The 15977-nt window shown below is 45.1% G+C and overlaps 1 protein-coding gene across 1 annotated transcript in view; it reads right to left on the bottom strand.

Moving 5' to 3' along the window:
* Positions 1-756: 756 nt before the first annotated feature.
* Positions 757-15977, bottom strand: part of prim2 (DNA primase subunit 2) — a 62532-nt gene continuing 47311 nt past the window's right edge. The window contains exons 13-14 of the mRNA XM_056292071.1: positions 5121-5189; positions 757-1450 (exon numbers count right to left, since the gene is read on the bottom strand). Of these exons, the coding sequence (XP_056148046.1) occupies positions 1226-1450; positions 5121-5189 (294 nt within the window). The 3' untranslated portion in view covers positions 757-1225. The remainder of the gene's footprint in view (positions 1451-5120; positions 5190-15977) is intronic.

The following is a 15977-nucleotide window of genomic DNA, read 5'->3' as shown; positions in this document are numbered from 1 at the left end:
TGTGGAAGCTTTGTGGACACCAGCGTCTCTCCCTATCAAGGATGTGCACATCCTCGTCCCTGAAAGAGTGGCCACTGTCCTGTAGATGTGTAGACTGTGGAGTACTGGCCTGATGCGTTAGCTCTCCTGTGTTGTGCCATCCTCTTGGCCAGCGTCTGTTCGGTTTGCCCGATGTACAAGTCACGGCAATCCTCCTGGCACTCAACAGCTAGGTGAAACTAAAACTCAATAAATGCAATATTAGCAGGACTGTATACATCAACAGGTTCTACGTTTGATCTGGTAAATATAACAATACTTTCACTGTGCTCAAACAATATGTAAAGTCTAAATCACACAATTGCAAAGTATGGGAAGTTAAAATACGCAGAAATGAAAGCCCTGACTCCGTTGACAGCACCACTACTTTCCTTTGTCCCCCTGCGAGTCTGACTGCTCTGCCGCCATCTGGACCAACGTTTAGGGACCTTGTAAAATGCGCCATTGGAAGATAAGAGTACAAAATCGTAACTTCTAAAGAAAGGGGGAACAGAGTACATCACTCATGTCATGAGCACCATTAAAATGTAAGAAATGGTCATTGGTCATTAGTCCAAGCTATCACCAAATTTTCGCAGACTAATATTTTTCATCAATTGTGAAGTTTAGAGGAATGTTGAGAAAATACAGTATCTCGTGACCAAGTAACTTGAATGAAGCACATCAGGCATCACACGGCAATATTCCAAGGCAGTACAACAGAGCTGTGGAAATTATTTACTTTAATCCATCCTCCTGCCACCCATCATCCATCTGCCAGCCAGCAAATATAGTGACACAGTGTCTGAGGGACCTGTGAACCTCCATCGCTATTGCCAAACGACCCAATACTTGCCAGTACATCACACAGCGAGACAGAGTCTGAGGAAAACAATCCAAGGACAGTCCAGATGGCGTCCAAGTTGAATAACATGTCGAACCATTTTCTGACAAACAAGCTCATTATGATAAAAGAAAATAAAGCCCACCCCCTCATAATGGCTCGGCTTGAAAGGACAATACCAACAAGGGTAGCCCAAGGTCATGCTCCGGCGAATTTAGCATAGAGTTTAATAAATGAGTAAAGATTGATATGCAACATCGGTACAAACAGGTCGGTTACGAGACATTTTTCCTTTAAAAAAAAAACATTCTAGGACTAAGGGACGTGGCACTTTTACAAAAGAACAATATGAGAAGAACAATATCAGGCATCTTGGAAGAACGAATCCAGTTCCTCGGTCATCTCTGCCAAGTCCTGGCTGGTGACGGCTGACGTCTCGCGGGCTGCGGTTGATCCTCGGGTGGTACTCTCTTGTGCCCTGTGTTGTGTTTCCATCTCCCGCTTTATCTCCTTACCTCCACCCAGCAGTTTTTGGCTTTCTATGAAGTACTGGTTTGGATGGTTGAGGGAGAAGTTGGCATCTTCGATCTGTTTGAAACATACACACAACAAGTTGGAGGGAAAGAGATGGGAGTGGCAGCAGCAACATGATGGCTAGCTCTGACAAGACGTATGCTAAGTTTTCTAAACTAATAAGATAACCTGGTAATGGTGGTAATAATGGTCTCTTATATTTCTGGAGAAATAGATCCCCCTTTGAAGTCCACTGTGATTCATTCATCGTGTTGAAGTCCACGCCCATATCGGAGAAAAGCAAAAAGCTAGTTCACTGCTGTGTGTAGCAAGAAACCTTGTGTGCATTTGTCTTTGTGTCTGTCTACTAATATCTTTCAAAACATTATTAGATGAAGCTGGACCCCAAGAGAGATAGCCATAAAGAGGCTTGGGTGTTGGACTAATTCTAAGTGTCCAGAGGCAGTCTGCTTTTACTCAGGAATCAGGAACACCTTGTCATTTCACCTCATGTACTTGTGGACATGAAGTGAAAGGAAATGCCGTTTCCCCAGCCCCCAGCAGCGCAACACACAGACAAAAAACACATCCAAGAACTACAAGAACACACATATCCAAACTAACACATATATCCACACACACACACACAAAACCAAAACAAAAATCACTGTCCAAGGGAACGAACGCCAGCAAGGATGACTGTCAGAACCGCCGGTCTGCATGGGTTAGCAGTTAGCCTAGCCTGCCCCGATTACACATCCTGTCAGACCGCCCTCCGTGTTTCCTCCTCGGGCGCAGCTCCAGGCAGGGCTGGGGTCCCTGTGGCAACTGGACGAAGCAGACCAAGCTCTCCCAGCCGATCCAGTGCCAGAAAGCCTTGACACATCTCCTCGCACTCCACACGACAACATCCAAAACACCAGTCAACACCAGGTGAGGCTGCTGCCAGACCACCCTCAGTATTATCGGAACTGCCGGTCTGCATGGGCTACCAGTTAGCTCAGTCTGCCCCGCTTTCGCGTCCTGTCAGACTGCCCTCAGTGTTACCTCCTCGGGTGCAGCTCCGGGCAAGGCCGCAGTCCCTGGGCCCACAGCGCAGCAGACCAAGCTCTCTCAGCCGATCCAGCGCCAGACAAAGCTCTCCCAGACAAAAAACGAAGACAAAAACTTAGACGTGGACAAAGACACTGCATCGACAGTACTGGGTGAGGCCGCCGTGAATGTAAATTCGCGCCACCATCTCCCCACTAAGTGCGTTACTATGTGTGTTGCTGTCCATTACCGTCGAGTTTAAATTCAGTCCATGCTCCAAATGGATGGTATGCTAACGCTGGTAATATCTTACTTGACGTTTTATGACACCATTACCACAGGGACACAATCAGTGTCTCATCAAAGTACAATCCTGCTGTATGAGATTTCTATGAAAAATCTTAGTCACAAAGATGAGAAGCAGTGTCACGACATATTGGACATGGATCTCAAAATAGAAGACCGCCAATCAATATCAATGGAATTCACAACTAAAGCTCGGCTCACAGCCTGTGTAGTTACGTAGCTACACAGCCAGCTTACTGATGTGGCTAGTGCCGCTTCCACCATAGTTAGTCGGTTAACTGTCTTGAGTTCGACAATAAAGGATTAAATATTCATGACAAAAAATAAAAAGGCAACGTCTAATTATACAAGTTGTGGGGGGAAATCTATGCACCAACCGCTGGATGGGAATAAACTGATATGGCAGAGCCTTTGAAGATTATGGGTGTAGTGCTTAAAGAAACTTGATAAATTGAGAGTCAGCCTATGGAAACAATATTACAGAGGAAAGTGATCTTACGCCAAGTAACATTCCACACATTCAGCCTTGTAGCAGTTATAATATTTGAATTAAATCCTTTGTCTCTTAATCATTATCATTGTTTAATAATAAGTTTCAGACGTGTTAAGCAGTGTGAACCAAATGATACAGCCTTGTAACCAAAAATGCACTGGTCTACAATATAGCGGAACGCAACTTCTGCTTCGTAGTATATTTTGCTATTGTTGGGTGGCAAATCTTCGCTATGATAATAATAATAAAAATAAAATTTATATAGCACTTTTCAAGACACCCAAAGTGCTTCACAGTGAAAGGGGTAACTGACTTCACCCACCACCAATGTGTAGCACCACCTGGGTGATGCACGGCAGCCATTTTGCACCAGAACGTTCACCACACATCAGCTTGCGGTGTAGAGGGAGGAATCCATGAGTCAATTATATGGGGGATGATGAGGTGGCCAGGTGGAGACAGCCAGGTTGGGAATTTTGCCAGGACACAAAGGAGCCCCCTACTGTTTGTGATAAGTAACGATAATGATAGAAGACAGGAGTTTACTTTGAAATGGCTACTATCCGCGAGAGTTGTCAGAAGCAAGGTAACTGCTTGCTTCTGCTCTTCCACTTCTGGTGTGGGAAGATGGCGGCGCGAAGTCACGTTTGCGGCAGCCCCACCCAGTACCATCAATGAAGTGTCTTTGTCCACGTCTGCGTCTAAGTTTGTCTTCGTTTGATGGCTGGGGGGGAGCTGGTGCTGGATTGGCTGGGAGGGCTTGGTCTGTCGGGTCCTGTGGGCCCAGGGACCACGGCCCTGCCTGGAGCTGTGCCTGAACAGGAAACACCGAGGGTGGTCTGACAGGACACAGAAGCAGGGCAGGCTAAACTAACTGCTAGTCTATGCAGACTGGCAGTTCTGACAATCATCCTGGCTGGCGTTCGTTCTCCTGAACAGTGATTTTTTTTTTAGTTTGGATAGTATATGTGTTAGTTTGGGTATGTGTGTTCTTGTACTTTTTGGATGTGTTTTTGTCTTTGTGTTGCACTGCTGTGTTCTGGGGAAATCGATGTTTTGCGGGTCTTAAACTGAAGTTTCAAATCTGGGGTTGCTATACGTCTAAGCTGCATAAAAGTACATTCCTGGGGCCAGAATTTTTAATTAAAATTTCTGTATTGATGTCCAGGTAGTGTAGCGGTCTATTCCGTTGCCTACCAACATGGGGATCACCGGTTTGAATCCCCATGTTGCCTCTGGTTTGGTTGGGTGTCCCTACAGACACAATTGACAATTGGCCGTGTCTGCAGGTGGGAAGCCAGATGTGGGTGTGTCCTGGTTGCTGCACTAGCGCCTCCTCTGATCGGTCAGGGTGCCTGTTCAGGGGGGAGGGGGAACTGGGGGGGATAGCGTGATCTTCCCACACGCTACGTCCCCCTGGCGAAACTCTTCACCGTTAGATGAAAAGAAGCAGCTGGTGACTCCACATGTATGGGAGGAGGCATGTGGTAGTCTGCAGCCCTCCCCGGATCAGCAGAGGGGGTGGAGCAGCGACCAGGATGGAAAACAGCATACATGTAAAAGGTGCAAGCAAAACAATTAAAAAAAAGCCTGTTTCACAAATGCTAAAACCACCTGTCTCAGCTTTTCTGTTTTTTAATACTTTATCACAAAGAGAGTGTTTGATTGAAAGCAGCCTTGATTGTAACAGAAAGGAATTACTACTCAAGGGTGTAAAAGACAGAATATCAAATACAATTCATTAGGGGTTAAAGTGCATTCAAATGCTGTGATAAACATTAAAAAATGGCCGCTGATGACCAGGGTGTTGACAGTTCTGGGTCTCCGGTGCCTTTATGCATGAGTTGCAAGTCGATGCCCCATCCGACCAAAGTAGACCACATTAATTCCAGCCCACACAAAAGAAATACTTACATTGTGTGTCAACTCAAAGTATTTCTGGCACGCCAACTGATAGTGCATCCCCTTCACCAGCTCCATGATCTGCAAAAAATTTACCCCAAGAGCTGGTCAGTTCAACATCTAACAAAGTGAAACACCGATTACATATAATTTACTTAAACACCAGCTGGCTGGCCGACTAGTCCTGTTTTTACTTCATTAGACTACTGTAACCTTTACGTCTTAGTGCCTTTGTTTGGTTGTGGCTTATTATTAGAACTGAAAATGAATATATCAGACTGGCATTATGGGAAATAATAGTCAATACATGTCATGGGTAAAAGGAAGAATTTATGCACACCCAAGGGGAGAAACAAAAACAAAAAGCCGTGGAGAATGAGTTTAATTTCAATTCAAGCAAACACCTTACAAGCAGTTACAAAATAACTTTTCACAAGACACAAATAACCTACAGCGTCTCACTTGATGATTCTTGACCAGATTTCATGAGTTTACATGTTAAATTATCAGCTGTAAATAAACTTTTTTTCCCATTTATACGGGGATTACCTATTAGAACCTCACCCGCCATTTGTAAAATTAATTTTAGAGGCTCCTGATGCACAATGATAAAACAAACAACATGTGCAGGCTCCAGGCATTCCGTTACTTGCTCACACACTGATTTGACAAGTGTATACTGCAGTAATTTAAAAAAAAAAAAAAATACTATTTTGGAGGGGAAATGTTAGCTCTAGGTGACTGTGTGTGAAAGCAGCAGTGAAATTAAGTGGTTGCGATGACAACATTTACATTCAGGTGTTGTGTGTAATGTGCGGCTGTGCTCTATTTTGCACAACATTTCTGGAAAGAGGTTCCCAGGTTTTTTTTTTTCCTTGGCGAGTAGGCACCGTCATTTTTGGTGCCTGACCTTTAGCATGCCATGTCACAGCTCGTGGCGGACAGGGTGGGAGAGGTGATTTTATGCGCGGTAATAACTTCACACTTTAATCGTTTCACATCAACTTTGTCTCTCACTTTAACTTTCCTCCATACTTTGCTAAATTCGGGGCTAAAGGGTTGACGTGGTGGAAGACCTCATAGGCTTAGTCATGCACATTGCCAGTTCTATGGCAGAGCTGCTACAGGGGAAAAGAGGAGGAGGATTAATTAAGTTTGATGACAGTGAAGCTCCCCTTGGGTTAGCGGTTCATCTAGGGACCTTTCTCCCAGCCCTCAGTGGCTTGCCTGGGTCAGAGGCAAATCAATATCTTAAAAAAAAAAAAAACTGAATATACAACAGATTTGTGGGTTAACTGTGCAAAACATCCCTAAATTCCCTCAGAAACATCCGGTAAGAGCGCTCACATGGACATCACAAGCGCAACCCCACTCTGCTTCTGGTGTGAGAAGATGCCTGTGAGAATTCTCGTTTGCAGCAGCCTCGCCCAGTGCCGGTGTGGGAAAATGGCGGCACGAGCTCACATTTGAGGCGGCCTCACCCAGTACCGTCCATGCAGTGTCTTTGTCCACGTCTAAGTTTTGTCTTCGTTTGGGCTGGGAGAACTGGCACAGGATGGGCTGGGGTAGCGGAGTTGGCTAAGCTGGCTGCTGGCCCATGCAGACCGGCAGTTCCAGTAGCACCGAGGGCGGTCTGGCAGTGGCCTCACCTGGCGTTGACTGTGGTGTTTTTGGCGTCGTCGTGAGGAGTGTGGGGAGGTGTGTCGAGGGTGTCTGGCTGGGGGAGCTGGCGCTGGATCGGCTGGGAGAGCTTGGTCTGCTTCGTCCGGTGGGCCCAGGGACCACGGCCCCTGCCTGGAGCTGCGCTTGAGGAGGAGACGTCGAGGTCCATCTGACGGGACGCGGAAGGAGGGCAGGCTAAGCTAACTGCTAGCCCATGCAGACCGGCGGTTCTGACAGTCATCCAGGCTGGCGTTCGTTCCCTTGGACAGTGATTTTTTGTTTAGTTTGGATATGTGTGTTAGTTTGGATATGTGTGTTCTTGTAGTTTTTGGATGTGTTTTTGTCTTTGTGTTGTACTGCTGGGGGAACCCGCATTTCGTGTCATTTAATTTACGCAAGTGCATGAAGTGAAATGACAAAGTGGTCCTGATTCTGATTCACATAGTCTATATAAGTGCAGGGCACATACACTGTCCAGATGGACCACACTTTTTCATAGTCTTTTCATAGTCCAGTCGTACCAACGCGTACCCAAGGCCTACACTTCCCGCAATCTTTGTGCATCGTTTACCTTTTCCACTGGAAGTTACAGACTGAAAACAACATGGCGCTGTCCACGGATGAGAAGAAGAGCTGCTCTGTTGCCAGGCTGTGTTGGAAAGAAAAACCTCGTGAAGGTGGTATGATGTTCAACCACTTAACGAAGGGAGGGATAGAGAGGGGCAGTTCGGCATGTTGGTGAGGGGTATGAGAAGTATGGATGAGGAAAAACGTCGTCTCCATACTATATAAAAGTTGTAAAGCCACGAAGAAGAACCTAAAGAAGGTTGCCGGTACCACATGAAACGCATGTCGATGTGAAACAGTTTCATGCCGAGCCATGTTTTGTGCGACACCAGTACGCGAACGCTAGGTACACACGGTCACAAAAATGGAGCTTCGTGCAGACATGGGCAGGCAAACGTATACTGAGGTCCACTATTGCGTCATTTTAGTCCGTGTGGACCCCAGTGGAGTATGGTCCGTGTATGGTTCATCAAGACTATGAACTGGCCTTGTCTCTGTGATCGGTAATCTGAAGTATAGTGTGCAGAAGTCTGCACCACTGAGCAACAAAAACTTAAATATACGTAACTTCTGGGCATCTGGGTAGCATAGCGGTCTATTCCGTTGCCTACCAACACGGGAATCGTCGGTTCGAATCCCCCGTGTTATTTCCGGCTTGGTCGGGCGTCCCTACAGACAATTGGCTGTATCTGTGGGTGGGAAGCAGGATGTGGGTATGTGTCCTGGTGGCTGCACTAGCGCCTCCTCTGGTTGGTCGGGGCGCCTGTTTGGGGGGAGGGAGAACTGGGGGGAATAGTGTGATCCTCCCACATGCTACATCCCCCTGGTGAAACTCCTAACTGTCAGGTGAAAAGAAGCAGCTGGCGACTCCACATGTATGAGAGGAGACATGTGGTAGTCTGCAGCCCTCCCCGGATCAGCAGAAGGGGTGGAGCAGACCAGGGAAAAACAAAAAAATATATGTAAGTTCTTTTAAGAGGGGGTCTATCTCAATGTTCCACCACTGTGATGAGTAAATGGTTTGAAACAAATGTTTTATATTCTTTTAGAAATAACTGAAAAAAAATTACAGGTAGACATGAAAAAGCCTGACAAAATTAACTTGTCAACACTTATTTCCCTCTATTCTCCTTTATGCTGCAAACTCAATGCTCCGCCCAGCAGCACCATATCCATCTTGCCAGCTTTTCTTTAAAACTTGATAGAGGAAAACATCCTCCATTTCAGTGACTGGTGAGTTTTGAGTTCCTGCAGCGACATTGCTCGAGCAGCTATTCTTCACCTTTCTTTTTCCAAATGAAACAAATCTGGTCAGGAATGACTTAGTCTGGTTCCACTGGTCTCATTCAGTTGACTGTAGGACGCAGGCTTAAAAACAATATTGTGGGGAATTTTCAACGCCACGTGTAAGAACTCCAGTTTGGCTTTGGGGTATTTTTTTTATTCTTTCCTAAAATGGGTTTTTGACTGGTAAAAATCGCCATAAAATTATCTGTATCACTTCACAATAAAGAGAGAACTAATACAGTGTACAAAGTATGCCTAAAGTGGTTGAATAGATAAATACAGGACTAAATGCCAGAAAAACATGTCATGTACAATGCCCTCCACTCATAATGGCACCTTTGATAAATATGAGCTATACTTTCCGTTGCCTACCAACATGGTGATCGCCAGTTCAAATCTCCGTGTTACCTCCGGCTTGGTTGGGCGTCCCTACACAATTGACCATGTCTGCAGGTGGGAAGCTGGATGTGGGTTTGTTTCTAGGTTGCTGCACTAGCGCCTCCTCTGGTTGGTCATAGCGCCTGTTCAGGGGGGAGGGAGAACTCGGGGGAAATAGCGTGATCCTCCCACGTGCTACGTTCCCCTGGAGAAACTCCTCACTGTCAGGTGAAAAGAAGCGGCTGGCAACTCCACACGTATCGGAGGCATGTGGTAGTCTGCAGCCCTCCCCGAATCGGCAGAGGGGGTGGAGCAGCGACCACGATGGCTCGGAAGAGGAGGGTAATTGGTCGGATACAACTGGGGAGAATACTCAAAAAAAAAAGAGTCTCCAAAACTACTAGACACCACCCACATAACCACAAGACAGTGTTGTAGTACTCGAGTCCAGGACTCGGACTCGAGTCCGACTCGAGTCCTGATTTTCATGACTCGTGACTCGACTTGGACTTGAGCACTGATGACTCGGACTTGGACTCGGACTCGCGAATTTACTGCATTCGGACTCGGAAGTTGGAGACCCGGACTCGTGACTTTTTAATTGATAAAGACTGTTTTTGTTAGATTTTTTTTAAATAATAGGCCCTATTAAAATATATTGATAGCTATATTAATGCTGTAACATTATTCAATTTCGTGTAAGGGCAGGCACGTGTGTTCCACCTACATGCGGATTCACGTGGCGTGCATACCGTCATGTTCAGTAGCGCGAAGATGCCTAAAGAGACAACCTGAATTGTGCGCTTTGCTTACACAGATTTTACAACAAATTCCAGCAAGATCACTGCTAGATGTTCGATATGTAAACGAACTATTGAGGAGAAGACCGGGACAACCTCAAACTTCAACAGACATCTGTCAAGGATGCACCCAGAAAAGTAAGTGATATGCAGTCAGCTGATGATATGGTTGGTGATCAGTTAACGTTAGCTAGCTAGCTATCTAGCTACGGTAACAATAGCCTCTGAAGTAACTCAACCACTGGTCCAAGATGTTGGGTCAGGTCGTGTGGCGGGTATATCATGTCACTAGAACCGTTGGGTTCGGTGGTGTGGCGGGTATATCATATCACTAGAACCAAGTGAGATTGTATAGGTAAGTTAAGTAACGTTACTGTTAGAATGCTAATGCAGCATTGCACAGAAAAGTCACAGTACGGTTCGCTTTCGGTACGAGCGTGCCATCCATCTCACTAATGATGAGTTGGTAAGTAACACGCAGCGTCTTCGTGTTATAGGGAGATTAAAACTGATTTTTCTTATTTATCATTTGGCTAATTACCAAGTAGCATACACTTAACGGAAAAAACACACCACTCTGAACTACCGTGTTAGCATTAATCTTAACTAGTAACAACAAATCCGCACATTGCAGATCTCCGCCATGAATATTCTCCAAGTGCGGAGAAGGAAGAAGTCTAGCCTATATGCATCCACAAATAATGTTGATAAAATGTGCACAACTTTACAATGCAAATAAAAATAATTGTAGGCTATCACTCGCTAAATGGACTAATTGAAGAAAGCTAATGTGGATGCCGCCACTGGTTTTCTTGAGAGCTGGAGACGGTACAAGATTTGACGGATGTGGCATCCCCCCCCCCCCCCCCCCGATGTACCGAAAACTACCGAACCGTATGGTGATTGGTGACACCGCATAGGCTACTGTAAATATGGGGATATTTTTCTTTGCATATATGCAGCATTGGGTGTGCCAAATTCTAAAAATAGACACGCGCGACGTAGCTTTTGAACAGTACTATGAACTGGCTCTATCTTCTAACAAAATCACACCCTCCCTGACCCATACAGAATAAACATACAGACTCACGGAGGATAGAGAGTTAAAGCTCAGCTAGGTAGCATGTAACATACTTAAATCAATAATTAAATGACTGGGTTTTGCTAATTAATCCCTGTCCTGTTAGTCTCATAAATTATGTATCTTTTCTCATACTTTTCATTTATCCAGCTAGTTTACATTAGTTAATCTACTAATATGGTAATGTTAGTTATATAGATAACTAAATATGTAACTTAACTGGTTATGGTTCAAACCACTATGTGTATAATGTGTAACATTTGTATTGTTATTGCATATTGTTATAGCTATAACGTTACACATTTTTTGCTGTGAGAAAGATTACTTGAAACAGTTTGGCATCAGCAAGCTAAAGTGTGTATCCTATCTTCCCCTAGGTTCCAAGAATACCGTGCCTCCACTGCTTCAGATGTGATGCCAGCTGCTCCAGGTCAGAAGACTATCACATCATTTTTAAATGATGGACAGCAAAGGATGTACGACCTCAAACATCCACGTCAGAAGGCAATAAGTGATGCCCTTGTAAAAGATCTAATCATTAAGTGCTGCTTGCCACTCTCCATCGTTGACAACGAGGACTTCAAGCACTTCCTGCATGTCCTGGACCGTCAGTACCGGCCCATAGCAAGATCCACAATTTCCTCTGTGACCATTCCAGGAATGGTGGAAGTCAAGAAAGAACAGATAAAGAACCAGCTGGCAGAAGCATCGAGTGTTGCTGTTACCACAGACATTTGGAGTGATCGAAAGATGCAGTCATTCCTTGGAGTGACAGCACACACAGTGGCAATGGATAAAAAAAACAGGAACTCAGCCTTCAGTCATATCTTCTTTCCTGCAAAAGAGTGCATGGGAAACACTCAGGAGAGAAGATTGCAATGATGTTTGAATGCTGTGCTGAAGAATACCTGATTAAGGACAAGATCAACTTTGTCATAACTGACAATGCATCCAACATGAGAAAAGCTTTCCAGGCCAGCTTTCCCCTAGAGGATCCTTGTGATGCTGAAGCTCATGATCCCAGCACATTTGAGGACGATGATGAAATATGGCAAGACCTGATGCCAGAAGATCAACAGACAGTCAATGACACTTTGGCTGAGAACTGTAAGATGCAGAGACTATCATGCTTCACACATTCACTGCAGTTGGTCATAAAAGATGGTCTGAAAGACACCAGTGGGCTGTCAAGCACCCTAGCAAAGCTATCCCGTGCTGCCAACCTCCTCCACAGTGGCACCTCGTTTAAAGACTGCTTTGAAGCGTGTTCTGGTGATGCAACAATTCCAACAGCGAATGCCACACGATGGAATTCCACTCTGAAGCAGGTGAAGGCTTATGTGCATTTAGACATGCAAAAGCTGTCCAGTGTGTTGGAATCAGTGGGGCACAAAAGCCTTATCTTATCCCCGCGAGAGTATGCTCAGCTTAAAGAACTGATCGAAGTTCTTGATCCGTTCTTAGAGGCAACCAACCTAACTCAGGGTGAGACTACTGTCACTGTCAGTGTGATTGTGCCCTGTGTCCTCACTCTGCGCTGTTACCTGCAGGAAATAAGAGGAAAAGCCAGATACTGTGGGCCTCTGGTGAGAGCTCTGGAGAGCTCCTTGAAAACAAGGTTTGCAGAGGTTTTCAGTGCAGTCAAGATACCAGGATGTGAGCCGGCTGAAGGAAGAGGCCCCACCAAATTTCCTTTCACCAATGCCTACTTCATAGCATCTGTGTTGGACCCAGCATTTGGCTTCCAGCGGCTAGAACATGATGTGCAGCTGGACAGTGACGTCAAAGATGTGCTGAAGACTGAGATCAAAGGTGAGAAATGTTTTGATTAACGTTAGTTAAGTGATTAACTATTTGATTGTTGTGATGTTTATATCATTGAAGGTGTTACAATAAAGCACATAGGCGTGTCATTTGTCATGTAGGCCTAGTCAATAACATATTTGTAATGAGTCCCCCATGCCCCCTCTCATTTCAGAGTATATAAAGGCAGAGGGTGACAAGCAAGCGGTATCAACAGCAGATGCAGCGGAAGCAACAGGACCAGGGGAAGGTGAACTTTCAGAGTCTCCTCCTGAGAAGCAGTTGAGAATGTTCTCCCACTATAGGAGGACTCCCTCCTCCACCGAGAAGAAGCCGTCTGGCCAGGCTCAGTTGACTGCATACCTCAACTTGATCGCTGAGCAGGACTCTGACTCAGTCCCGTGCCTCAGGTTTTGGCAGCAAAACAAATCCAAATTCCCTACCCTCTATCAGATTGCCACACAGGTATTCTCTATCCCTACCTCCAGTGCACCCATTGAAAGGGTATTTAGTCATGGAGGCATTTTGATGAGGCCTCACCGTGCAAGGTTGAGTAGTTCCATGCTGTCAGATCTTATGTTTTTGAAATGCAACGTGTATGCTTAAAACTAGTGCCACCAGCCTTTTGTTCCTAACTATTCCTGAGAGACAATGTCTTTTGACTAGTTTTTATGAATGTATTGTATGCTGTGGAACTTACTTCTGTATACTGTTTCCACCATTTGCTAATAGCATGCTATTCACAGCTATCAAATGTGTTTTGAAGAACATCCAGTGTTCAGAATGTCAAAGAAATTCAGACTGTTCTAAAAATGTGTGTGTGCGCGCATGCTTGCGCGTGCATGTGTGCGAGTGTGTGGGTGTGCATTTGTTTGGCTATCGTGTCACAAAGTAAATAAACTCCCTTTGAAATGGTGACAGCTGTGTCATTTTTGTTTAATGTAGACCTTTTTTATTTGTATGTCAGATCTTTGACTGTGCCCGAGTGGATCACTGGAGCCATCTTTGAACTCGACTCAGACTCAACCTTGATGACTCGGACTCGGACTAGGGTAATAGGGACTTGACTCGGACTCAGGTAATGGGGACTCGACTCGGACTCGACTCGACTTTTCTTTGGTGACTCGGACTTGGACTTGGACTCGAACACTGGGGACTCGAGACTCGACTCGGACTCGAGGTTTAGTGACTCGACTACAACACTGCCACAAGATGTTTGGGAGGGTTGTCAGAAAAAAAATCCCCTGCTGTCTCATTATATTTAATGTTTAACAAACTCAAGCGCCTTGAGTTTGCCAAACATTACTGGAGCTTTCAATGGGACCAAATAGTTTTTTGGCAACAACCACCAGAGGTGGGTTTGGCATAGATAGAAAGATAATCATGCAGGAAAGTACCTCATCCCCACAGTAAAGTATGGTGGTGGATTTTTAATGTTGTGGGGCTGATTTTCTTCCAAAGGCCCTGGAAAACTTGTTAGGCTACATAGCATCATGAACTCCATCAAGTACCAGCAGATGTCAAATCAAAATCTGACTGCCTCTGCCAAGAAGCTTCAAATGGGCTGTGGTTGGATCTTCCAGCAGGATAATGATCCAAAGCACACCTTGAAATCGACACAAAGAGGTTCACTGACCACAGAATCAAAGTTTTGCCATGGCCAGCCCAGTCCCCTAAACTGAACCCCATAGAAGACCTGTGGGATGAGCTGAAGAGGAGAGTCCACAAACAAAGAAGCGGGAATTTGAAGGCTCTGGAGAGATGGAGGAATGGTCTCAGATCCTTTGCCATGTGTTCTCCAACCTTATTATGCATTATAGGAGAAAACTCAGAGCTGTTATCTTGGCAAAGGGAGGCTGCAAAATGTATTAAGTGATGTTTTTCAGAAAAATATTTGTTTCCTGATAAGAACTGATTTGTCCTTTCAAATGTTTTACGTACATTACATTTTTGTTAATATTTTGAGTGAAAGATCAAGAGGATGAACAAAGACATTTTTTCATAGCCCCTTCTGCTCATATTTATCAAGCGCGCCAATATTAGTGGAGGGCACTGCATGCCTATTGCCCATGCTGATGACCACTGTTTTTCTTTTCACCTGACAGTGAGGAGTTTCACCAGGGGGATGTAGCGTGTGGGAGCATCACGCTATTCCCCCCAGTTCCCCCTCCCCCCTGAACAGGCGCTCTGACTGACCAGAGGAGGCGCTAGTGCAGCGACCAGGACACATACCCACATCCAGCTTCCCACCCGTAAACACGGCCAATTGCGTCTGTAGGGACGCCTGACCAAGCCGGAGGCAACACGGAGATTAGAACCAGCGATCCCCGTGTTGGAAGGCAACAGAATAGATCGTCACGCCACCCGGACGCCCCGATGACCACTATTTGAGCTGGATTTTTCTCTACACAAATTGCTTAATTCCTTATTGCACTGGAAGCAAAACAAAGAAATTAGTTCACTATTTAGTAATATCTAGACCAAAAGAGCTGACCCACATCTTTATCTCTCAATACCTTTGTGGATTGTCATGATATATAAGATGCTGTAACTGAAAGGGTGTGGTTTGTGCTTTGGTAAACATCAAGGAGAAACCTATCTTCCAATCCTCTGTGATTGTCTTCCAACGTGTCTGTCAGACAAGCCTGATACTACTTAAGGAGACCATATTTCTAGATTATACCAGGGGTATTAAGGCTGTCGGTGTAGACTGTCAATACAGGACTTTGAACACTGAGTTTTACTGCCTCCATTAAAAGTCATCCATGACTTATATTAGGGGTTGAAGGCTCATAACTCAGGGGATATAATGGTAGGACCTTACGACTCCTTTTCAGTACCTGAACCCAGTTTAACATGCTAAGAGCACATGGTGAAAGAGCTTGTTAAGGGCACTGAAAATATGCAGTGAATCATTTTTAAGACAAAGATTATGATGTTCTTGAGTTGGATATTTATTGAATAAGGCATTGCAGACATTGCATGGCACTAAAGGAAAATGGGGACACAGGCATGAAGGAAGCAGGCCTGGTACTAGTTGCGAGATAGAGAATGCATCTTCGCTTTTGCCTCAACCCATTCACAGCATGATTTTCTGATTATTGGTATATTTTGAGGGGTGTTGGGGTGCTGGGATAGACTCCAGCATCTCGCGACCCTGAGAGCAGGATAAGCAGTTTGGATAATGGATGGATGTATATTCTGAAATTATCACAGGGCTTTGATAATAGAGGAAAAGAAAAAGACCACAAGACAGAGCAGTGCCGGGTGTAAAGCCGGTAGCTAAATAGC

The sequence above is a fragment of the Lampris incognitus genome, chromosome 13 (genome assembly GCF_029633865.1).
Source record: "Lampris incognitus isolate fLamInc1 chromosome 13, fLamInc1.hap2, whole genome shotgun sequence".
Taxonomy (NCBI): Eukaryota; Metazoa; Chordata; class Actinopteri; order Lampriformes; family Lampridae; genus Lampris; species Lampris incognitus.
Note: the sequence above shows the minus strand (reverse complement) of the source record. Positions and strands in the feature narration are given on the sequence as shown.